The following is a 25,316-nucleotide window of genomic DNA, read 5'->3' on the forward strand; positions in this document are numbered from 1 at the left end:
TTCTTGTTCTGAGGTCAAGATGTTTCCCTCTTTATCTTTGATTGGCTTGTCACGTCTAAAATGTTTGCCTGCTAGTTGTTTTGTGATTCTGTATAGCTCTCTGGAATTACCACAGTCGGCCGCCGTTTGAGCTTCTGTTGCCAATCTGTTGGTAAAATCCCTCTTGTCACGCCTCAGTCTTCCTTTCACTCTTTGATTGACCTCATTGTAGCGTTCCAGGGCTTCAGCTTTTTGACCTCTCGTGCGGCTATTGTTAACAACATTTTTACACAGCCTCCTTTCCTTTATAAGGGACCAAGACTCCTCTGTTATCCATTCCTTCCGCCCAAAATCCTGGTATCCTAGGAATCCCTCACAAGTTTCTTCAACAGCTGCTCTAATGCAGCTCCACTGCTCTTCGACGTCTTCTTCTGGTATTTGCAGCTCCTGGAATCTATTCCTCAATTCCACAGAAAAACTTTCTTTACCTTCGAGATTCTTCAATTTGTTTGTGTTATAACGCCTACTTCTACCACTCAGCTTTCCCACTTTTATTGCAGAAATCTTGAGACAAATAGTCGCAATCATGAGATGGTGATCGCTCCCCACATCAGCTCCACGCTTGTTTCTCACATCCATAAGTGAACGTCTCCATTTTCGGCTTATGGCAAAGTGATCAATTTGGTTCTCTGTATAATGGTCAGGAGAAACCCATGAAACCTTGTGACACGTTTTATGCGGGAAACAAGTCCCTCCTATTATCAAATCAAAGTCTGTACATAGCTCTGCAAAACGCTCTCCATTTACATTCATGACTCCAACTCCATGCCTACCCATGACTAACTCTCTTCCGGCATTTTCACTTCCTAACTTTGCATTGAAGTCTCCCATCAAGAAAACTATGTCTCTCTTTTTGATCTTTTTCATTGTAGCACTCAACTGTCCATAAAAATTGTCCTTACTTTGGTCGTCAGCCGCCTCGGTTGGGGCATAACACTGTATTATAGTGATGGGCCTCACTCGGGACTCAAATCTTGCAGTTATAATTCGATCTGATACAGGTACCCATGACAATAGGCCTCTCTTCGCATGCTTTGTCATCAGTATGCCCACACCACTCGTATGCGGTTCTCCTTCTTCTCTCCCGGAGTAGATGAAACAACTTCCATCTTCAAGGCTTGTTTCACCAAATCCTGTCCATCTGGTTTCACTGATTCCCAGAATTTCCAAATTATATCTGTTCATTTCGGCATGAATTTGTCTCAATTTTCCCGTTTCCCACAAAGTTCTTGCATTCCAAAATCCAACTCTAGTCCGTTTCTTCATTGCAAAGGTCGACTCCATTTGATCCGTCCGGTTTGGTATTCGTCTGGTTTCAGTAATAGTTCATTTTCGGGTGAGCGGGTTATTAGCCCACTGCATCCTAGTCCAAGGAGGGGCTGCCTCCTAACCGCTTTGGACTGCGGGTTTTTCTGTTTGGGTTTTCTCCCATAGCCTTTGGGGTTCCCCCTCCAACCACAAGGCAGTGGTCCCCAACCTATTTCCCGACCAGGAGGGATGCCTCTTCCGCCAGATCCGCCTTTCCAAAGCCCACCTTCTCAGCCTTCTCTGCCGTTGAGGACTTCACCGTACCCTGGCAAGGGACCCTAACAGGGTGCTACCATCCGGGTCAGATGGACCCTGGTTTTTTAACGAGGTTGTTACTCCTCCGACTCCTCCTTCCTGACACTTGGTAGCCAGGCCCCGGGCTTGTCACCGGCGTAGCGGAGTTGCTGCTGATAATTACTTTACAAAAATTGTCGTTCCCATAAGATTATTTTCTTTTTTTTTTTTGTTAACTACAGAACATTGGTATTTATTGCAGAGTCCCTCCTGGAGTGTTATTAAAATATTCCAAGAAGAAGGCGACTGTGATTACGACTGTGTACCTAATTGCTGGTTTAGAGAGGATAGGCAGGATGCGTATCCTGACAAGGAAACATTCTATTAAGAGAATTGCTAAAAACTGTGATGGACGGGAAGATGATTGGATATTATTATCATTTGACGTGGTCAAAGATAACTATGATAAAATAAAAAAATAGGCATCGCACTAAAAATATTTAGACTTACAAAAATAAGCAAGTAGTTTTATAATTGAATCCTCCAAGTTCTACTTATCGATGAATTTTCAGTTGCATGGTTTCCTTTTAGGGTAATCTCTTCCAACTAATTTGATTTGGACCTTACTTTGATTATCACAAACATCAGGCATCCAGCTTTATACTAAGTTTCTAATTTCCACCACAAACACGTTATATGTACTTGTAGGGTTGATATGCGTTATAGGTCCTACAGCATTACATTGTAGCCGGTGGGGCCGTTTGGTGAGGGGGTGCGGGGTTAAGGTATGGGATGGAGGAGGGAAATTCGGGTAATCAGGAGGGAATAAACAGGGTAATGCTAATAGGTTAGGAAAAGGTGTGTCTGGACCAAACTTAATTTCAGCGTGCTGAATCTGCTACCAATAGAATTAGGAAGATTGCTGGGGACCAGAGGGACGGAGACCTTTTACCCAGATCAGAACACTTGCCTAGCCAGCTTTGATTTGAACTAATGGAACTAACTATTTAAATATAAACCTATCCTTCCACTATGAACTGAACTTGGGTAATTACTTACTAATTATTGATGAGCAAATGAGTGATATGTAATTGAATACTGAATGAGAAATAAGTATGAATTGATTTAAACTATTAAGTTACATTCTGGGAACATGTGGATTAGTATTCATGTTTCGAAAGGTTGGTGGCAGCGGCTAACTTGTCAATTCCTACATTTCCATAGTCGGGTGAGCCAGAAGGGCTCCCCGCTAGTTACCTGACTTAGCCAGACATTTTCCCTACTTAATTTCTACATATTAACTAAGTATGATAACTTATCCCAAACATCGAAGAGACGTCCTGGATTTTACGGAGAGGTTTTCTGTGTAGAAGCCGGTTGTCGAAGAAGGAGGACAAGACTAGGAAAGGTGGGGATAGAGCATTGATGCAGTCGCGGCAGGCAACGAGATGAACATGCAGCCCGGCTTCGCGAACCGCACACACTATAAAAAAATATAGCGTGCCGCTATGCGTCACAACCACCCCCCCTTCGACGAAAGAAAAGAAAAGAACAGAACAGTTTTTTTTTTTTTTTTTTTTTTTTTTTTTGGAGGTTGGTAAAAGGGTTTGGTTTGGTGTTTTTTTGTTTTTTGTTTTTTTTTTTTTGTGGGGAAGATTGTCGTTCGATTTGCTTCCAGATGTGGAAGGTTCTGACCAGCCCGGTTGTAATAGGCACCTCGGACCACCGGACTTTCCCGAACCAACCACGGCAGAGAGCGGGATCCACCCCCCCTGCGAAAAGAGGAAGGCATTGTGGGGACGACAGTTTGTTTCCCTAACCTGGCAAAAATTGGACTTGAATTGCTTTCTGTTGTGAAATAAAAAGGGACGGACAACTGCACGCACAAAAGATTTTTTTTTTTTTTTTTTTTTTTTTTAATTAGGTTTTCTTCTTAAGGCATTGCTGGTGCACTGTGGGGGAATTTGAGATCAGCTGGTGTGTCTTCTGGTGATGCAGGTCTTGAGAGGTGCTGATGGTATGGGCTAAGTGTTGAGGCAGCAGGCTGAGTGTAGGCAAAGAGATGTTGTGTGCTGATGACTCATGCGGACAAGGCCGGAGCATCGCAGGCTGCGCCCAAGGTGTGTTGGCTGATGACTCATGCGGACAAGGCCGGAGCATCGCTGGCTGCGCCCAAGGTGTGCTGGCTGATGACTCATGCGGACAAGGCCGGAGCATCGCTGACTGATGATGGGGGATGTAGAAGGTAAATGTCTCTTGTGGTCCAAAACAGATGTGCACGATATTTCATGATTGATTGGTATGCGGGAAAATTGTTGAGTTGTTAATTGAGTTTTGCTTTTTCATTTGATTTATTTATTATTTTTTGGTTGCTTTGATTGTGCAGTTGTCTGGTTTCTATTAAATACTGCTGGGGGAAATGAATATTTAATCAGATCGCAGATGATCATAAAAAAAAACTTGTTCAAGGTGACTGTCGTTGTGGAAATGAAGAAGGGTTGGTCGCAAGGTGGAGGTCCGATCACTGACGGGTTGGCTCGGACTCAAAAGGTGAACCATGGGTTCGTTGGGGCCGAGCTACTCAAAACCAGACTGATGGAACTCGCGGGTACCGTTTTGGGGTCTGTGTGTTGAAGGAGTTTGGAAGGATAGTAACTGTTCTTGTTGAAACCTTTTTTTTTTTTTTTTTTTTAAAGAACGTTTCGCATGCAAATTATTACGCATGCAGAAAATTGCGCGTCGGTAAGCGCTAGAAAAAGGTGGGAATAGGTTTTCTTGGGATTCTGGAGATTGTTTCCTTATCAAGTATTTCCTTGAGAGGCAAGGATTCCGGTTCATTTGTTTTTTGTGTAAAAATAAAAGTACTGAATTTCTTAACTAAACTGGTAACTATTTTTCCCTAAATCTAACTACCTCTACCTTAGTGACTAATTAAGCTAAGAAGTATGAAAAGAAAATAAGGGAGGTAAAGGAAAGAATAGAAAGAGAGTTTGTCTCTAAACACTCGACTAGCTAGGTCGCCACAGAAGGTGCCATCACTGAGCCCTTTCCTACGGGGGTAAAATTAAGCAAAATAAAAAATAAAATTAAATCTCCCGTGGAAAGTAATCACAAAAAGGTGATTCAATCAAAAAAAAATCTTTACTGAACTCAGTGAGGGTGCGAGAGACGAAGAGGGAGGGGTGAAAGATTTGGTCGACAACGCACGGAGGAAGACGTGTAGGGCAGCCCATCCTAAGGAAGGATACCCCGAGACTCACTTTCCCCCGGGCGTTGGCGGGGACAGCGACAGATTGAGAAGACTTAACCTAATATCACCTTAGCAGAGTGTTCTGATCTGGGTAAAGAGATTGATCTTGTTTTTTTTTTTTTTTTCCTAAAATTGTGGCTGAAAAAATCGTTTTAGATGTGACACATGTGCGTTCCTAACAAATTTTCCGGTTGAGGGATTGATCAAACGTGCTGTGACGGGAGAAGAGAAAGCTTCAATTACACATGGTTTGGACCAGACAGGGAGTAATTTCTGATTGATGGTGTCGGCGGCCCTACTGAGGTGGTGTTCTCTGAACATTACCCAGTCGCCTATCTTGTAAGGGTTGGGTAATCTGTCCATATCATATTTTTGTTGCCTGAGCTGCCTAGCCTTTGTGAGGTTCTCGACGGCTCTTCTCCACTCTTCATTGGAAGATTGTGGGGAAGCCTGATCGTCGATTAGCCTGTCCATATTCCAATGGAGTTCTAAGGGGTGTGAAATATTTCTTCCGAGGAACAAACGAGCTGGGGAAATTTTGGTGGAGTCATGCCGTGCGGAATTAAATGCCATCTGAAACCAATGTAGCTCCTGATCCCATCGTTTCTGGTGTTCGTGGTGAAAAATTCTGATCGCGATCTTTATCTGCTTGTTTACTCTTTCGGCGTGGGAAGGGTTGGGGTAATAGGGACTGGTGTAGATGTGTTGAATGCCTAGTCCCATGCAAAGGTTTTTGACTGTTACTGACTTGAAGGAGGAGACGTTGTCGGAAACTAGAAATTTTGGAGGACCAAAGATTGAGAAAACTTGCTTGGTTAGCACTGATGCGGTGGTTTCGGCCTTGGTATTCCTGACAGGGATCATGAGGCAAAACTTGGAAAAGGAATCAACTACGGTTAGGATGTACTGGTTTCGATTGAGAGAGAGTGGGAGAGGGCCAATATGGTCGATGAATATTTTCTCCCACGGTTGAGTTACTATTTCAGAAGAGAGTTTCCCCACCTTTGTGTTTGGTGCCTGTTTGCACCTTTGGCATTTGACACAAGCTCGAACTTTATCAGCGATGAAGGTTTTGAGGTCTGGTGCCCAGAAAAAGGGTTCGATGCGGGCAAGGGTCTTGCTGATGCCTAAATGGGCTGAAGTGGGAGACTCGTGGTAGTAGGCAAACAAAAGGTCGAAAAGTTTCCGGGGAACGACTACTCTGGCCTTGGTTTGATTTGGGAGCCGGTAAAGAAGGGTATGGTTTTCTACGGAGTAATTTGGGGGCTTGTTGGCTGACCTAATGATTTTCCTGAGGTCGGGATCATCGATTTGATGGCTGCTGATATCCTTGAAAACCTCAGGTAGGGAAAAAAGAGATAAAACAGGCGGTTGTTCAATGGGAGGAGTTGTTTCTGTTGGCTCGGTGTTCTCGAAAAGCCGGGAGAGACAATCTGCGATCACGTTGTCTTTTCCTCGAATGTGATAGATTTTGAATTTGAAGGAGTTGATGAAGGAGATCCAGCGTGCAATTTTGCCAATTTGACGAGGGTGGTTTAGAAGCCAAGTGAGGGCTGAGCAGTCCGAGTGAAGCTCGAACTCTCGGTGTTCCAGATACTGATGATACTTTTGCAAGGCGAAAACTATTGCAAGACATTCAAGTTGAAGCGTGGAGTAGTTGAGTTCATGTTTATTGAGAGCGCGGGATGCATAGGAAACTGGGAACAACTGATCACCATGAGGTTGGAGAAGGACAGCTCCAATTGAGGAACCGGAGGCATCGGTGTGCACGACGAATTGTTTACTGAAATCGGGCATACGGAGAATAGTGGAGGAGACCAAAGCCTTCTTTAAGGTTTCAAACGCTGTGACCTGGTCGGGACCGAAAATGAAGGGGACTCCCTTTTTCTTTAGGTGATTTAATGGTATGGTAATTGTGGCATAGTCCTTTATGAAACGGGCATAAAATGCTGTCATTCCAAGGAAGCGGGACAACTGCTTGATGTTTTTGGGGGTAGGGAATGTATCTATGGGACGTGTCCTATCAGGATGGATTGAAATGGTGTGATTTGAGAAGACATGACCAAGAAACTGAACTCTGTTTGACGCGACCGTAATTTTTTCCGGATTGACAGTGAGTCCTGAGTCGCGGAGACGTTGAATTACCGATTTGACCTTTTCGATGTGATCTTCAAAGGTTGTGTCGCTGTAAACGCACAAGTCATCAAAAAAATTGTAAATGTAATTGAATTTTATGTCGCCGAAAATTTTGTCGATCAAAGAGGTGAGAACCATACTACCTGACGCGAGTCCAAAAGGGAGGAAATTGAACTCATATTGAGCCCAAGGAACAACAAAAGACGTGAATTGCTTGGACTCCTCGGCCAGGGGAATTTGGTTGTATGCCGAGTTCAAATCAAGGAGTGTGAACCAACGAGCTTGGCCTAAATGCTGAAAGGCGCTTTCTATGGTGGGCATTGGCGTGGCGTCAAGTTCCAAAATGGAATTCAAATTTCTGTAGTCGACAACCATGCGAGTTTTCCCACCCTTTTTGGGAACTAGAAAGGCGGCGGAGGCGTATTGCGACGTGGAGGGTCTAATAACTCCTTTTTGTAGCAGTTCGTCGATGTGTTGCCGCATAAGTTGAAGCTTGGGAGGGGCGTACTGATACGGTTTGTTTCGCACAACTTTGGTTTCCTTGATGCGGATATGATACTTTAAGAGGTTTGTTCGCCCTAACTTGCTAGTGATGGTCTCAGGGAATTCTGAAAGCAACTGAGAGACAACTTGGCGTTGTTGGGGATTTAAATTTTCCCCCATATTGAAGGAAAGTTCTTTCTGCTCGGCGATTGGAGTGCAAATGAGTGAAAAGGCTGTCGGGGATCCAGGTGATCCATACGGAAAACTAAGAGAGTGAGTGCACATGTTGATTATTGCCTTGGTTTTTGTTAAGAAATCAGACCCTATCAAAATGGGAACTGGCAATTTATCAGTGACAAAAAATTGATACGTCCAAGAAAGGTGTTTTATTTTGAAATGAATCTTTGCTGCAAATCTGAAATTTATGGGTTCGCCGGCTGCGGATATTGCTGAAAACGTTGTCGGGTGTTTACTGACGACTGCGCTGGTATGTCGCTTTAGGAGCTGATAAGTTTCAGATGACAACAAACAAAACGAAGATCCGGTATCTACAAGGGCTTCCTTAACAATTCCCCTAAAATTTAGGGTGACGTAACAAAGCTCGTTTGGCGGAATGCTTGGGGAACCCTTAGGTTTGTTGACCAAATTTTGCCTTTTGGGCACCTGACATACAGACTGAACAAGGGGAAGCGCTGCGGTGCCTAACGGTGCTCCCCTTTGGAGTTTCCCTGAGTTTGGAATGTCGACGGCGACTCGCGGTTTGATACAAAACGTTGAGGTGGTTGATGTGACCTTGGAAATTGCTGATTGTTCTGGTGAAACGGAAAACGCGGAATGTGAGGTGGAAAAGTCTGTGGCTGAACATTTGAGAAACGTTGGACGCTGTGGCCTGGAAAATTGTGGTTGCTTCGTCGATTTCGCCACTCCCCTGGTGGGTTTGATTGATAGCTCTGCCCGTGCTCAACACTGCGCTGTGGGAAACCCGGTCGCGAGACGGCCTGCCCCCGTTCCAGCGCGCGGACAGTCTTGTTGCATATAATAACTATTGGACTTTGTTTATTATATTTAGTACTCTTTGACTTCCTTATGAGAATTCAAATGTTTCTGTTTTACATATGGTTTTCTGTTGTTCATTAATTATTCTGTAAATAAGTTTGACCAATTTAGTACATCATAAAAGTTTCTTCCAGTAAAGTATTCTTTTCATTTCATTCTATTTAACTTGTAACAATAGTATTTTATAACAGGTTATGGGTCCAGACACCCTTACATTGTGTGTTACAGGTTTTAAATAGAATAATTTATTGCTTGAGATAAAATCTTTAGTATGGAATTCGTTATGCAGAAAATGGAATTGCTGCATGGAAAGGACAACTGGGATGATTGGAAATATCTAATGCAAATTAGGCTTAAAGGAATCCCAGATGCATACGAAGCCATTTCTGGTAAAATGGAATTGCCAGAGAGATCTAAAGATGAAACACAAGCTGCAGAAATGAAAGAATACGAAATGAAGATGGATAAGTATAACAAAACACAGTCAGAAGTAATGTTTATGTTAGCATCTTCATTAAGTAAGGAAGTAAGAGCTCAGGTAAGAAACCTAGAAAAACCAGATGAGGTTTGGAAGGAGCTGCATAATCTATTTGCGGAAATAGAGGAAAATAAAGCCTATGATATATGCTCTCTGTTCTTCACCTACAAATGGGATCAACACTTGGATATGGCTGGGAACCTATCTGCAATCAAGTCATTATGGGTAAAGCTTCAAGAAGAAATTAAGAAAATCCAAGACAAGAAAGAAGATAGTTTACCTCAGATATTGTTGATTTGCAAGATTTTTGAAATCCTACCAGCAGAATATTCCAACTTTCAGACAACTTGGTTAATGATTCACAAGGATAAAGCGAGAAACCTTGACAATCTTACAAATTGGCTGTGTACAGAAGCAAGAAAGCTGACTTCAAAGGAAAAAGAGAAAGAAGATACAGCTTTAATGGCGGTCAATAGATCTAAAGAAGGAAAAGGTAACTTAGTAGGTCTACAGAAAAACAGCAAGAACAATGATAAAAAGAAAAAGTTTCCATGCCACTATTGTCACAAGAAAGGACATTGGTTGCAAGAGTGTCAGAAATGGATAGCGGATGGAAAACCTGAAAGAAAACCTGAAAATAAAAGCTTGGAAAAACAATCCAAACAAGCAGCACTAACCATATTAAGTAATTGTGTTTTTCAAACCCATAATACCAGCGTATCACATGATTGGTACGTGGACAGTGGTGCTACCAACCATGTTACACATTGTAGGGAAATGTTTACTGACTTTGAACAATTTGAGTTACCTCATGCAGTTACAATGGCAAATGGACAACAGACAAGTGCTATTGGTAGAGGAACAATTTGCATGGAAGCAAATTTGGATGGTATTTGGAATTCAGTAAAACTAACCAATGTATGGTATGTACCTGGTATCTTCGCAAACCTATTTTCAGTAACCGCTGCTCAAGATTTAAATGTAAATAGTAAATTTGTATCAACATCCAAGGATTGCACTTTGTTTGATAGAAATGGTAAACCACTCATCAAAGGACATAGAAGTCCAGGTGGAGGCTTGTTTAAATTAGCAGTAAGAAAATCAGTAGACCTCATGGCTGTTATGGAAGGAGTTCCAATTGTAAATCAGTTGCAGTTACTTCATGAACGACTAGGACATCAAAGCAAAACTCATGTTCAAGAAATTGCAAGGAGAGAACTAAACCTTAATCTCAAGCTTGACAATGAGGTATGTGAAGGTTGTGCTTATGGAAAAATGCACAGAACACAATTCAGGAACAGAGATGAACACAGAGCTTCAGTACCTGGTGAAATCGTTCACTCTGATGTTTGTGGACCTTTCTTTGAGTCGATTGGAGGTTCAAAGTACTTTGTATTGTTCAAGGATGACTGTACTCGCTACCGCAGTGTGTATTTTATGAAGACAAAATCTCAAGTTGTAGAGAAGCTGAAGCAGTTTCTTGCAGAAGTCAAAGTCACAGGCCATGTAATATGTAAGTTGAGATGTGATGGAGGAGGTGAATTTGACAACGAAAGTATTAGACAAGTCCTTCAAGTGAATGGAATACAACAGTTGATCACAATGCCATACACACCACAACAGAATGGATCTGCAGAGAGAGAAAATCGGACCATAGTTGAATGTGCAAGGTCAATGATGCATGCTCACGGTGATCTGCCTCAAGGCTTGTGGGCCGAATTGATAAACACTGCAGCCTATATTTTGAACAGAACTGCTAAGTCATCAGTTGCCGGAAAGACTCCATATGAATTATGGTTTGGAAAAAGACCTACGATAAAACATTTACGGGTTATCGGGACAGATTGTTTTGTCCATGTTCCAAAGCAAAGAAGACGAAAGTTTGACAAGAAAGCGATGAAATGCAAACTTATTGGATATGATGGTAATGATGGATATCGTCTCTGGAATTCATGGAAATGTACTGTCATTCGGTCCAGGGATGTAAAATTTTTGAAAGAGCCTATTAGTCAATCTATAGTAAATAGGCCTATACCTTCAGAAGAAAAAGTCCCCGATGAAGCAAAAGATGAGAACTGTTCAGCCCCTGTAGTAGAAAATGTTCCCATTCCTGAAGATGAATCGGAAGATGATAAATTGACAGACGAGGAAGCAGAACAACATGAAGAAAACGTTGTGCAAACTCGCCAACTCCGAGATAGAGCTATGGTAAGGCAGCCCATTCGTTTTGAAGATTTTGTGATGAGTGCCGTTACGGGGAACGCATATTATGAACCAAACACTTTTTCATTCAAGAACAAGTGACAGCAGGAAACCTTGAAGTAAAGAAAATTGACACAAGTGAACAACTAGCTGATTTGTTTACAAAACCTCTTCTTGGACCAAGGTTGAAGGTTTTAAGACAGAAAATTGGACTGGCTTAACGTCCCTATGAAGTCTCTAAGGAAGCCTTGAGTAGGGGGAGTGTTGCATATAATAACTATTGGACTTTGTTTATTATATTTAGTACTCTTTGACTTCCTTATGAGAATTCAAATGTTTCTGTTTTACATATGGTTTTCTGTTGTTCATTAATTATTCTGTAAATAAGTTTGACCAATTTAGTACATCATAAAAGTTTCTTCCAGTAAAGTATTCTTTTCATTTCATTCTATTTAACTTGTAACAATAGTATTTTATAACAAGTCTGAACCCTGGGTACTAAGGCCCGGAGATCAGACAGACTACACGCAGCAGGAAAAGCAGCAAGAGCCGCCCGCGTCGGTGCATTCAAACCGTTCAGCACCGTATCGAGCACATCGCGTTCTGAGAAGTCAGAGACTAACAATGCTGAGGCGGCAGAAATGGCGTCGACAAATTCGGAAAGAGATTCTGAGGGTCGTTGAATCCTGTAGACCATGGAAGAAATTATCGCATGCCTGACTTGCGCAGGGAGAAAAAAATCCCTAACACGCGAGATGACCTGCTCCAGATTGATGTGATCGGCGATTCCCTTGAGCCAAAATGACCTTAACTGTTCCGCAGTGCGGGGAAGAATCGCTAGCAAAACATCTTCGTCGTCAAACAAATCCAATTTTGATATTTTGGAAGCTGCAATCAAAAACACGGCCAATTCACGAGGCTCCGAACCAGTAGTGACGGGCAAGTCCCTTACGAGATCGTCTAAAACCCTGTTTTTGCTCTGAACTGGGCGAGGGGGGGAACGACTCTTGGTCATGGCAGAAAAAACCTGTTGACCGACTGCGATCGCAGTTTGCTGAACCAACTGGGTCCAATTCGCTTGAAGAGAATTTGCGCTGTCGGTGCTCTGGGTCGCGGCGCCGCTTGTGCCACTAGAGCCGGCGTCGTTTACCTCCTGATTCGTGCCGGGAGACTGAGTGGTGGTCAGGACCTGAGGAGATTTGTCGTCAGTTTGATTTGGAGCAATGGTCGTTGGACAGGTCAGGTCCGGCCTGGCATTGATGGGCAAGGGCTCGGTTCCGCCGTTCAATTGCAATGTTTTCAAAAATTCGCTTAACAAGGTCCTATTCACTGACAAGGTCGCTGAGGGTGCAATCCCCAAAACATGACACTGATTTGTCGCATCCTGCGCATTGAGAGTGCATACCCAGGAAGTGCCTGTTGGTAACTCCTCGGGAGAATATATTCTAGAAGGCATGTCGCCTAAACAACAAAGAAGCTTACAAAACAAATAAATATTTCTCTAAACACTAAACACCTACCGCCTACGGTTACCCCTTCACTTTCTCACTCGAAATTCAAAATTGAACAAGGGGGAACCCCAGGCAACGCTACCGACACAAGAAATGAGGAATCGCAAAAAAAAATAACTAAGCCCAAAAAAAAAAATAGCCTATGACTCAATCGCAGCTAGGTAATTCTCTGGAGCACACAAAAGTTTTTTTTGTTTGTGACAAATTGCAAGTGCTTGCAATGAGGGATCAATCATTCTTGCGTGAGAGTTGGAGAAAGAGAGTTTTCTATTGATGGAATAAACGTCGCAAATGCGTCGCTATTTAAATGAATGTCATCACGACGCATTGACCTTCCATAATAGGCATGAAAATATTGCATGTGATTCAATTCGTCGGGGATGTCTATTACCTTAGTAAACTCTGAACGTAAAGTCAGCAAAAATTTGTTTATTTGATGCAGACGGTTGATTGCTGAAAAAGAATTCCTTATCCTTGGATAATGCGGTAACGTCGTAAACACAACTACCATCCCAGGATAATTCCGACGTAATAATCTCAGAAAAGACAAAAAGGAGTTCTTAAAAACTGTAATTCCAACATTTGCCAAAAAATCATTATTACCTAAGAAAAACAACAGTGGCATGTGTGGCTGTATCGCAGTACTATTTAACTTAACAAAACTCTTGAGCTCGGATATTCTTGCTCCAGAAATGCCCTTGACTAAGATTGGTTGTAATCTTCCAGTTGAGTGACGATTGGTTTGACAAAAATTGTAAAATCGAGTGGCATAAGAGTCGCCGATTACCTGAATATTTAACGAAGATTTTTCTTGGTTCATGACCAACTCTTAAATTCACCTAACCTAATTGCAACTCGGTGAAACCCAAAACTGCTCAACCGACTACGAATAGAAGTGTAGATTCGTCGAACTAACAAAGGCGATTGCTTAAAAAAAACCCCACTTAACAAAATACAATTGTACATAAACTCGCACAAAACCCTCCTAAATGTAGGCCTACACACAATTCAAAACTCTACTCAAAATGTTGTATTGGACACAAAACAAAATTTTTTCCTAATGAAATTGCAAATTGCATTCAAATACCTAATTTCCTTGCTTCAAAGTAAAATATCCTTTGTCGTAGGCTATGTCTCGAATTTCCAGCTAAAATGGGTAACCAAATTGTTATGAGTATACACACTAACTAAAATTACTGTATTGCTAGCAGAAAACCAGATATTGCTGTTGGCTCTACTTGACAGCGCTTACTGTAAATGGCGTGGATTCCGGCCTAATTCGAGTGTCCGCCCAGACAAAAACTGAGTTCTGGCAATAATAAAAACAAACTAGATAAATGAAATGGTAACCATAAGGTTCCTGGTAACCTAAACTACTATTGCAGAACTTAAAAAACTAGCCTACTAATCATTAACAAATTTTAATAACCAAAAAACTGTCTACTGTAAAAGGTAAAGTAGGCCTAGCCTAGTAACTTTTCCCAACAGATTTGCTCTACTGAAAATTTGGACAAAAATGACTAACTAAGGCTTACTAGGGATGACCAATAGTGTGACAAAATAAGTAATAAAGACAATTCATATGACACAATACATTTGACAAGAATAAATAAGGCACAGGTGACAAATAACAACAGCAAATTACACTAGAACAAATTGGTGACAAATAGGCTATTGCATGAAAAATGATTTATTTAATAGGACATAGAACACATATAACACTGACTCTACACTGGTTCACAAGGTGCTGATTTTAATTTAAAATAATCTGGTCATTAAGCCAACAAAAACACCTTGTGCTGGGCAAAGTACCACTTTAATTTAACAAAATTGGGCTGCAGGTCGTTTTAATACCCTACCTTGTACCTTACACCCACTAAATATTACAGACCAGCTAATGCCTCTTGCTAGGCTTAACTTTAAAATCGAAATTCACAACACTTGTTCACTAAATCCACTGTCCACTGCCTAGGCTCGAAAGGTGGTAAGATCTCCTGTAACATAAAAACAGACAAAACACACACAGCCCTACCTATGTCACACTAATCCTGGTTGGTCAACCTAGCCTAACCAATTTACACTTCCCTACCAATTTACTAACCAAAAACAGCTTAACCACTAGCCTACCTATCCGTGTCGGTTAAGTCAGGGAAAAATGCACTTTACTTTTTGCCAGGAGAAAAAAAAAATATCCCCAGAATGTACACTTACTTCTTTTACCTAAAAATGAAACTGAAATTGCCTAGGTTAAGTACCCTGATCTAGGCCAAAGCCTGCAACCATATGTAGCCGTTGGTCCGTTTGGTGAGGGGGTGCGGGGTTAAGGTATGGGATGGAGGAGGGAAATTCGGGTAATCAGGAGGGAATAAACAGGGTAATGCTAATAGGTTAGGAAAAGGTGTGTCTGGACCAAACTTAATTTCAGCGTGCTGAATCTGCTACCAATAGAATTAGGAAGATTGCTGGGGACCAGAGGGACGGAGACCTTTTACCCAGATCAGAACACTTGCCTAGCCAGCTTTGATTTGAACTAATGGAACTAACTATTTAAATATAAACCTATCCTTCCACTATGAACTGAACTTGGGTAATTACTTACTAATTATTGATGAGCAAATGAGTGATATGTAATTGAATACTGAATGAAAAATAAGTATGAATTGATTTAAACTATTAAGTTACATTCTGGGAACATGTGGATTAGTATTCATGTTTCGAAAGGTTGGTGGCAGCGGCTAACTTGTCAATTCCTACATTTCCATAGTCGGGTGAGCCAGAAGGGCTCCCCGCTAGTTACCTGACTTAGCCAGACATTTTCCCTACTTAATTTCTACATATTAACTAAGTATGATAACTTATCCCAAACATCGAAGAGACATCCTGGATTTTACGGAGAGGTTTTCTGTGTAGTAGCCGGTTGTCGAAGAAGGAGGACAAGACTAGGAAAGGTGGGGATAGAGCATTGATGCAGTCGCGGCAGGCAACGAGATGAACATGCAGCCCGGCTTCGCGAACCGCACACACTATAAAAAAATATAGCGTGCCGCTATGCGTCACAACATTTATTAGTGAATTTTTAGCAGGTTCAAAAAAAATAAAAAAACAAATGAATAATTGTTTCTAACTTTAGGGCAGGTATGTTGTTTGTACTAAATTATCTACTATAGGCCAAATATCACATTACATTAATATCATTATTATTTCGAAAATTGCTTTTACCCATGTTTATGAATATAGTAAATTGATGTGGAAAATAAATCATAAAATGTAAATTATACATTGTCTCATATTAGGCCTAGTTGAAAATTTTCAGTTAGCAACTTAATCAAGACGTTTTCTCCATTTTGTTTATTTATATAATTTTGAAAGAGGAATGGCTGATGCCGTAAAGTTTCAAAGAGGAGTCCAGTCTCTTACAGCTTATGAAAATGAAGAATAAGAGCCAGGCTGTCGCAGAAGAATACATGTCCTCCATTTTGAGTCATTGGACGATGCAAATGTTTCTTAAGTATCTTAAGTATCGTTCCCGCAAGTCCCATAAAAAAAGAAGTCAGTGGCAGTGGCAAGTCAGTCAAAACAGTATCCTAAGCCTACTGCCCAATGAATGTTAGTGGAGGAAGTTAATAGGCCTATCTACAGCCCAAATCAAAGTTTGTTGTCTAAATAACATCAGGAGAAGTGTTCAGTCTCCAAGAACATCCACAAATGTTTTTTGCTTTATAATAGGAGGTCAGTCTTTATAAATATGTATACAAATAGCCAAATATGTACGATTACTTAGCATAAATTAATCTACAAATTACTAATACCCCGTCGTAACTAACATGCAGACTTAAAGAATTTTCATTTGCCTAATCTTTACAATAAAATTAAACTAATAATGGCGAATTCATTTTTATCTTAAATAACATTAGTTTCTATGAGTTACTTACGTTTTCTACAACAAGAAAGGTGAAAGAGTGTGTTTTTGTAACGTCAATCGCTTACCATGAAATAAATAGATTTGCGTAATTGCAAAATATATCCAGAAACAAGCAAACTATAGCAATTTTCCCCTACTCCAATATCTCAGTAACCAATTATTACCGTATAAAAATACTAATGTATGTATAATAAATTGTTTTTTTTTTAAGTTCGACTAGATCAAAACAATAAAAGATGGGGTATTATTTCGTCGGGGAATGAAATGAAATGAAATGAAATGAAATGAAATGAAATGAAATGAAATGAAATGAAATGAAAATCCTTCTTTATTGAGGCGAACTTAGGACCTCATGGTCCTTTCTTACAGTTAACCTCTAAATAATAATAGTAATAACAATAATACATGATATGAACAAAAGTAAAATACACATTTCGTAACATAATTAATAATAAACAACATAACATACATTTATTTTCCTAGCATACAGTCACACACACATACACTCTTTGCAGCAGCTAAGCCTAACGCACGCCATCCCGCCACGCCACTACCATCCGGTTGAGATAATATTCTTTCAGTGTCGCCTTCAGTCGGGATCGGTTTTCTATGGATTTAATGGCATCGGGTATAGAGTTCCATAGGCGGCATGCTGTGACTACAAATGATTTATTATAAATAGTTGTTCTGTGTGTGGGAATCAACAATTTTAAAAACCCAATTTTTTGAAATTCACATACGGTAGCCTGATCATGCTGGTTTGCGAACATCTTAGCAATAGCTTATCGATAGTATCAACGATATACTCGATACTTCCTGGTTTCAGTCATGACGCCACTAAGCATCAAGCTACTAACAAAAATTCACAAATTTGTCGTTGGGTGGTCAACAATTTGAAAAACCCAATTGAAAGCAGCGTTCTCACAACACCTAGACACACCAAGTGCATGCAATCTAGAATGACAGATTTTACAAATTTTAGACCAGGAACTAAAGGTGTGGGACGATCAGCAGGCTGATAATGTAAGTCTCTTCTTTTACGAAAAATCACAATCTGATCTAGGTGGGCAATATGTTGCAGTAAAGATCCTCCTTCTATCATACGTCACACCCTTAACTTTGCATCTTGTGCAACTGAAGAAACCAAATTGTAAATAGCATTGCCGTGGAAAATAAAAATGAAAAATGAAATGAAAAATGAAACCAGTGTGGGTTATGGTGCCTAGAAGATAAGCTTTTGCTGGAGCGTCACAACAAAACCACAAAAGTTAAATTCTCTCAGAAACATTATTGAAAAATTCCATTTTCCAAAACATCTATTAATTCTTCTAAGAAAAGTTCAAGAAACGCTTCTTACCTTTCAGGTTTGCCTTGACCATAGTAAACGCCAATGGGAAAACATTATTCCGCAATGAAGTTGTGGGCATTTGCACAAGTACTACTACACTATTTACTACTCTTAAATAAAGGCAGCAGGCAGCCTGTCAACGCTAAACAATACATGTACAAATTCTAGAACTTCTGACTTTTATGATAACAATTTATCAAGCTACTTTTTAAGCCAATGTGGAAATATTCACCAGGGGGTAAAGACCTAAAATTTAAGTTCCGGGGAGTTCCGAATATGGTTCTTGCATCAACTGGTAATTTGGAAAAACACTCAGGGTAACAAGATACTATTGTATTTTGATTCTGAAAAAAGTTCTTCGTTTTCTCTGGACGATAAATTAAATCTCGCTCCAGTATCATCACTCTCACTACTGGACAAACAGTATGGTGTCTCGTTTGAATTTGCGCCACTTAACTCACTGTTATTGGCTACTTCACTAACTTCAAAGGATAAACTAGACGATGTTGACGGGTTAGCCCTATGGTATGTTTCTCGAGCTTCTTCAATCAATGGACGTTCTCTTCCCTTTCTTCTTCTCTTTATCCTTTCCATTCGTGTTGATTGGGAATGGCCGAACGGATTGAACGGTTTTTCGTTTGACACCTTTTTCGTTTGACCCACATGTAGCTGTCGAACATGTATACTTCCTCTTAACTATATGCGTTTTTTTACGTTCATGATAGAGTGAAAACATACAGAGTATGTATTATCATTTACTTAATTTTAACGCTTCCACAATCGGAATATTCATACAAAAAATGAATGTATACATTGATAGACACTATAAAAAAGATGCTATTAACTTATTTGCCAAATAATAATAGATAGAAGACGCTTGAGAGAGTTTTGTAGAAAATTTAATTCCTGACCATGACAATTCTTTCAAATCTTGGCTAGCTCTTACCGTTTTTTGAGTTATAGCCGTAAAAAAAGTATTGTCCTTTTTAGATGTCCGAAATTTTGGATTTTTGGGGGAGCTCAAATTTGAAAATGTGACTCTTGCAAATTCCACCATTAATTTAGGGTCCCATACTACAATACTACCAAATTTCAAGTTCTAGCACGTTTCTAACCGATTCACATGATTATACCAAAGTTATTAAATTTAAATGTTATTCCCCATAAAAATAACATGAGGCTCAAAAAGAGTGGCAATACCTTTCAAATTTTGACAGTAAACCCAAGTTTTGGGGGTCAAAGAGTAAAGTTACGAAAAACATGTAACGGGTTAAATTTAAAGCCAACTTATTTAAACACAAAGCATTTATAATATTTGCAAAAAAATTACTTAGGTAGGAAAAAATAACGAAATCATAACAAATTTGAAAGAAATTTACTAAATATATGAACTTGACCGGATAGTGTTTTTGGCCTCTTAGGGACCTCAAAACGAAAAAGTAAATCGGTCCCGGACTCAGGTCTTACCATGAGTACTACACTAATAGCTAATTGAGTGAGAATAAATCAAATGCAATGAATGCATTCTATGTGTGTTGCCATTGAAATGAATAAATATGTATCGCTCATTTTCCTGATGCAAAAGACTAAGTAAAAAATAAAGTAAATAAAACAGTAATACTGTACAATAAACCTGGTACACACTTAAATGCATAGGCTATATTTTAAATTTTCAGCTAATTTGGTTCATGAGTGTTTGTGTGATGGAATGACAAACTGATAATTTGCACAATGTTGTCTATAAATGTTCTTACAAGGAGCAATGCCTACCACAATAGTTTTGGTATAAATGCTGCAAATTTCTGAGTGTAGAGTATAATAATCAACTATATAAACTTAACGTTTCGTGCATGAAGAGTCGAGTAGTTAGAATATTGGTATTAGTAGCTTTTGCCAAAAGAGTCTTCAGTCACAAATCTCTCGAATGAAACTTTTCAACTTTGGCTGGAAATGTTTGCTTTTCTCTTGACCAAAAATATCTTTCAGGGAAATTACTCTTTTCAATTGATTTTTACACTTTACTCGCCTTTTAGTCAATCTTCATGACATTAGTTTTAGTTTAATTCACAAAATCTATCGTCTAGTAGTAACGATGAAACATAAAGTAAATAACTAAGTTATGGTTATGAGAGAAATATCGTAATTTGTCTTATCTAAGTAAAGATAAACGATTAAATAAATATACTAAAAGATACTAACTGATAAATACACTATAATAGAGTAAAGGATGCTTCCTAATAATACATATTACTTTCAAACGCTTTTGAGAATATAGCAATGTTTAAATTAGTTCCAGTAGAGTATTTATTTACCTATTCAATTTTGCATTACTAAAATTTACTCTTTCATTTTATTACAATTATATTTTATTAAATATAAAATTAATTTTTTTTCGCAATGGTATCGAACAGCCATTCCTCAACTATGTCGTATCTTTAAACGAATTTTAAAGTCATATTTAGAGGTTAATGCTATTGTAAAATGAATTGCCACAACTAATTTAGAAACTTACAATCTTTACATGAAACTCGTTTAAAGTAAAATTATTCCATGATTAAAATTAGTATGCAGTTATTCTTTTATCCTTCTTTGATTTGCAATGTAAAACAAATGATAAATAATACATCAAATGACTTTATTGTGAGTATTCCCTTGAAACAAAAAAAATGCGTGGTGTGCAATAGTGACTAGTAACAGAAACAGGTGAGTGATAGTGATTTAACAGAATCGATTGGCATTTTTCGCACAATTATGTTAAGCTTTCTCAAAATATGTTGCTCCATTCATCTGCATGTGATTTTGATTGAATGTTGCATAGATATTAAACATACATACATCCATCAAATGAAAAACCAATTTCCAAATTCAGGGGTGCCCCAAAAGATATATAACTAACCATAGCCCAAAATAAAATTCTTTTACGAAAACGATATTTTCTCCATACACTATGCATAGGGGGGGATATTGTATATAAAGCCTCGTGTTTACAGAATACCGGTCGACCTCTGTGATTGCTATCAGCACCGGCAGCAACTTCCTGCAGTCTTCAGCATCGTATGGTCCCGAGTATCCTCCGCGGCCCCACAGTCCCTGCGGTAGAAGAACGTCCTCCCCCAACCCGCCTGCCAGGGAGTCTGAGGAGAGGCGACCCTCCATCCAGGTAATATTCTTTTAGACTAAAATACATGTCAGTATTAAAATACATGTCAGTATTAAAATACAATTAAAAGTGGTTGAATCCAGTCGCCGACATAGTGCGCTGATAGCAATTATAGATTTCTGCCAGGGAGTCTGAGGAGAGGCGACCCTCCATCCAGGTAGTGTTCTTTTAGGCTAAAATACATGTCAGTATTAAAATACATGTCAGTATTAAAATACAATTAAAAGTGGTTGAATCCAGTCGCCGACATAGTGCGCTGATAGCAATTATAGATTTCTGCAGAATATGACAATCTTTTAACCAAGCTTGAATGAAAGGACAACTTTATATAAATTATATTATACCAGTTTGTCACATCAACCAGAATCATAAAGAAAATTTGAGAGAAAGTAAAGTTTTTTTATATTAGGACACTTAGTGGGAGGCTCATTTAATTTATTAGACTTATACTTCTATGCCATCTTGGATGTGTTATACGATGACTGGTACGCCGTGGCTTGTGATGGCTACTATATTTTAGCTATACATTTTGGTGTCAACTATATTGTTCCTTACGATTTGAAGCATTTAACTGGAAACTTCACTGGAGACTGTTGCATGTGAAACATCATCTTGTCAATTTCTGGTTATCTTTCTTATACCTGCATCTTGTAAACTATTGGTAAAAAGATTATACTGTACGTATTTAAGTTTAAGTACCCTCGCCTAGTGACATGTAATTGGGTTAAAGTTGGGTTATGTGATACAGATCTGAGTAGCTAAGTAGATGTAGTGCTCGTATATTGAACATCAATTGTTCGCCTTGAGTAGAAAAGCTAGAAAGCAATTGATTGATTTTTAAATGCTCGTCCAGAAAAGTGTACACTATATCACTATTGTGAGGTGGCGCCCTTCTTGTTGATAGATCAACTGTTATCTTGTGTTAAGAGGAATGTTCTCTAAGGCCACAACAAGGACGTGTTCTAAGATTTCTCGATAACTGACGCCTGTTAGGGAACCCTCGTAAAAATGGACGGCTAATATCCTAATATCAAGTATCGCACTCCAGCAGTTAGGCCTAATAGACAACCGAACTTGATCACGGCCTTCTCTAACAATTAGAGGGTTTACGGTAGACCAGTAGTGGTTGTTTCGTCTGTTCACCATTCCTTTATTTGATAAATTAGTTCCATCCGTCAAAATAATTTTGGATTCAAGGCTTGGATCATCTAAAGCTTGGTCTAAGAACCAGTAACAAGACTGTAATCGTCTTCATCACCGGGTAGGTTAGCCTGGAAGACTGTAACCTTGTAGGGATGAAAGTTATGTTTCTTCAGAACACTATTAACATACAATTTTGATACTCTAAAAATCTCTGCTACTCCTCTTGTACTTGAGTTAGGATTTACTTAAAAACAAGCGACGATTTTAGTTTTCATTTCTTCCGTGAACGCAATCATAGGTCGCTGTTTCTTTTTCTTGAATGACCATAGTTCTTAAGATTGTCAACTATTTTCTTGGAGGATTTTCTATTAGGGTGTCGCCTGTCAGGGCACCGTACAATATAAGTAGATTCTGCTAGAGAACAGTTTTTTCTACACAAGAAATAAACTTCCTTTATTTCGTAGAAGACTATTATTTCTTGAATGTTTATGTATATTTACGTAAAATAACAAAATATAAAAGAGAGATACTAATGGAAAAACAGTTACGACTAATAATTATTGTAGGGTTACAATATTGTTCAGTCTTACAATATTCTTTAAATTCGGTCTTACAAAAGTCATTATTCAGGTTGTAATTTTTACTATTGTTATATTTTAGGCACCGTGTCTTTCATGCACAATGCTTCCGCATGTATACTTGGAAGTCTAGTAATAAATATTACATACTCTGTCTCAACTGAGCCATGTGCCTCCGATTCAGTACCCAATCATTAACAGTAGGAGCATTGTAACACCAGTGCGCAATCCACATATACCCCCCATTGCCCATTACGTCAACTCTGTAGAAGGCAATAAGATTTCTGAATAAATCCAACACACCCATAGACTGGTTTTATACCTGTACAATGGATGGACCTGGAACATCGATTTGTAGCCTGTTTTTGTCCCACCTCTCAAGTTCGTCAATGGCCGATAGCATGGTGATTTGTTTATTGTCATCCCATCTAACGGCCAATAAGCCATTTTTTTGTTGTTAAACGGCACTGTCGTGTACTTGGGTTTCTTTTCGCTGAGCATAGGACAATCATATTTCCTGACGGGGCGGATTATATCAGTGGCCAAATTGCCTTGATCTTTTAAATGTTTGAAAGGTTTTGCCGAAGTAAGCCAATTGTCAAAACAATCTACAGTTTTTGTTTGTATGTAAATTCTGGCATGTGTCTACAAAAATGTCACCTGAAAAACCTAGATTGTAATCAGCTCATGAATCTTTCCCCAAAATAAATGGTAAAGTCATCCATTAATCCTGTCGCACTGCATCTCATAAACACCTTATACCCCAACTTTTTTTTCACGTACTGCTTTAGGCTTTAGCTACCCTTATATATATCACATGTTCATCCACTAACTGGTTTTGTTCTGGTGGTATTTGTCTGCAAAATTCAACAATAGAATCAATCAAGAGACGAACCTTGTATAGTTTATCCCATGAAACTCGTGTTGTATTATCAACCAGGTAAAAATATTTTGAGATTAAACTTAATCTGCCTCTGCTCATTGTTTTTGTAACAGGTGGGAATCTGGTTTTCATTCCCCAAAACATACGATACTGGGGAAAATTGGCAATGCCAGTGTACAGCAGTATCCCAACAAACTTCTGCATCTCTAGACCAGTGGCATATAGGCTATATCCATTTTGTTGTGGGTATATGTTAGTATGTTCAACAAACATATCAAACAAATAATTTTCAATAAAAATATTAAAATTGTCTAGAGGTGTTTAATTTATGGTGTCTACTGGTGTACTTGATATCGTTCCCTAAAACTGAGAGTTAAGCAATATTATACTGACCTCTAAAAGTTGAAGAAATTCATCCACATCAGATCATGTGTATATCCAACTGTATTATAGTTTTTCTTATTTTTAATTCAGTGCTTAAAACGTTGAAAAATGTCATTTTCATAGAAGAATGTTTGCTTTGTACAGTGCATAGAAATAGAAATGTGTGGGTAAAACTGTCTTAACAGAGAAAAAAAATCAAGAATAACTGTATCCACGTGGATATTATAGGAAGGAAAGGGTTAAACACATAACACAGCTTTCTTGATTACAGACCTTATCCTAGCTAAAGCATTAACTGATCTTATGCAAGTAAGCTATTATCTCGTCCATTCAACACTTTTCAGTCACTCTTGTCTCAAAATTTATATCCTGGTGTGTCGGCGTTTTACAAATCGAACTTAATTTCTTCAGCATGATTAATGAAACCATGTGGTTTATACTCGTTGTAGGTGACAGTTCCGTCCCTTCCGTCTACCAGGGACGTCTCTGGACCTGGACCTCGCTGTCCCCAGGTAGCCACCTCGCGGTCCGATGGGTGTCTGTCACGGAGAGCGGAGGTCAACCGCAGCACCAACAGTCTGGTGAGTCAGCAACAGTGCTGCGCAGGCTTCCAGAGTCCCGGGGGAAAACACAGTCACTCCTGCGGGATAGTCTAGGACTTCCACCTCCAACAGAAACTGCTGTGATCCTTACTTGGTTGCTGTTTACAGGCTTCAACGTGTTGGAATGACTTTTGGTGAATCTTAGATAACGGTCAGAGGAAAGGTTTGAAATAGAACGAGGGAAGGTTTTAGTGAATGAGAATGTTTGTTGTTGACTATACAGGGCGTCTCGTAAGTAAACAGTTAAACTCCGGGAAATGGTTAAATGGGTTAAATTATAGAGCAAATCAAGAATGGAATTAAAAACCGTTGTTGAACATATATATGCGCACCTTAATCTTTTTCATCTTTAAAATTTCCTTAACGGTCTTTATGAAATTTGAATTTTTAGGTAGATAAGACTTATGCTTGTCCAAATTTTATTTTTTAAGATGGCGGCCGTTTTATTTTAAAACGGTATTTACAAAAAAGGCTGATTTTATAAAAAATGTCCAGAACACTTTTATTTAGAATTCAAAATTTCCTATCTAACGATATCAAGCCCAAAAAGATCGAATAAGAAATAATTTAAGTAAGCTAGTGACGATGCACCTCATTTA

At 39.2% G+C, this 25,316-nt stretch overlaps 1 protein-coding gene across 1 annotated transcript in view; it reads left to right on the forward strand.

Annotated features, from left to right (window-relative positions):
• Window positions 1–25,316, forward strand: part of LOC128985881 (soluble guanylate cyclase 88E-like) — a 287,954-nt gene that overhangs the window by 260,149 nt on the left and 2,489 nt on the right. The window contains exons 14-15 of the mRNA XM_054405845.1: window positions 20,958–21,127; window positions 24,565–24,868. Coding sequence (XP_054261820.1) covers window positions 20,958–21,127; window positions 24,565–24,771 — 377 coding nt within the window. The 3' untranslated portion in view covers window positions 24,772–24,868. The remainder of the gene's footprint in view (window positions 1–20,957; window positions 21,128–24,564; window positions 24,869–25,316) is intronic.

This window comes from Macrosteles quadrilineatus, unplaced genomic scaffold (assembly GCF_028750875.1).
Source record: "Macrosteles quadrilineatus isolate MER2022 unplaced genomic scaffold, UCM_ALF_1.0 Scaffold_2__2_contigs__length_208266976, whole genome shotgun sequence".
NCBI lineage: Eukaryota > Metazoa > Arthropoda > Insecta > Hemiptera > Cicadellidae > Macrosteles > Macrosteles quadrilineatus.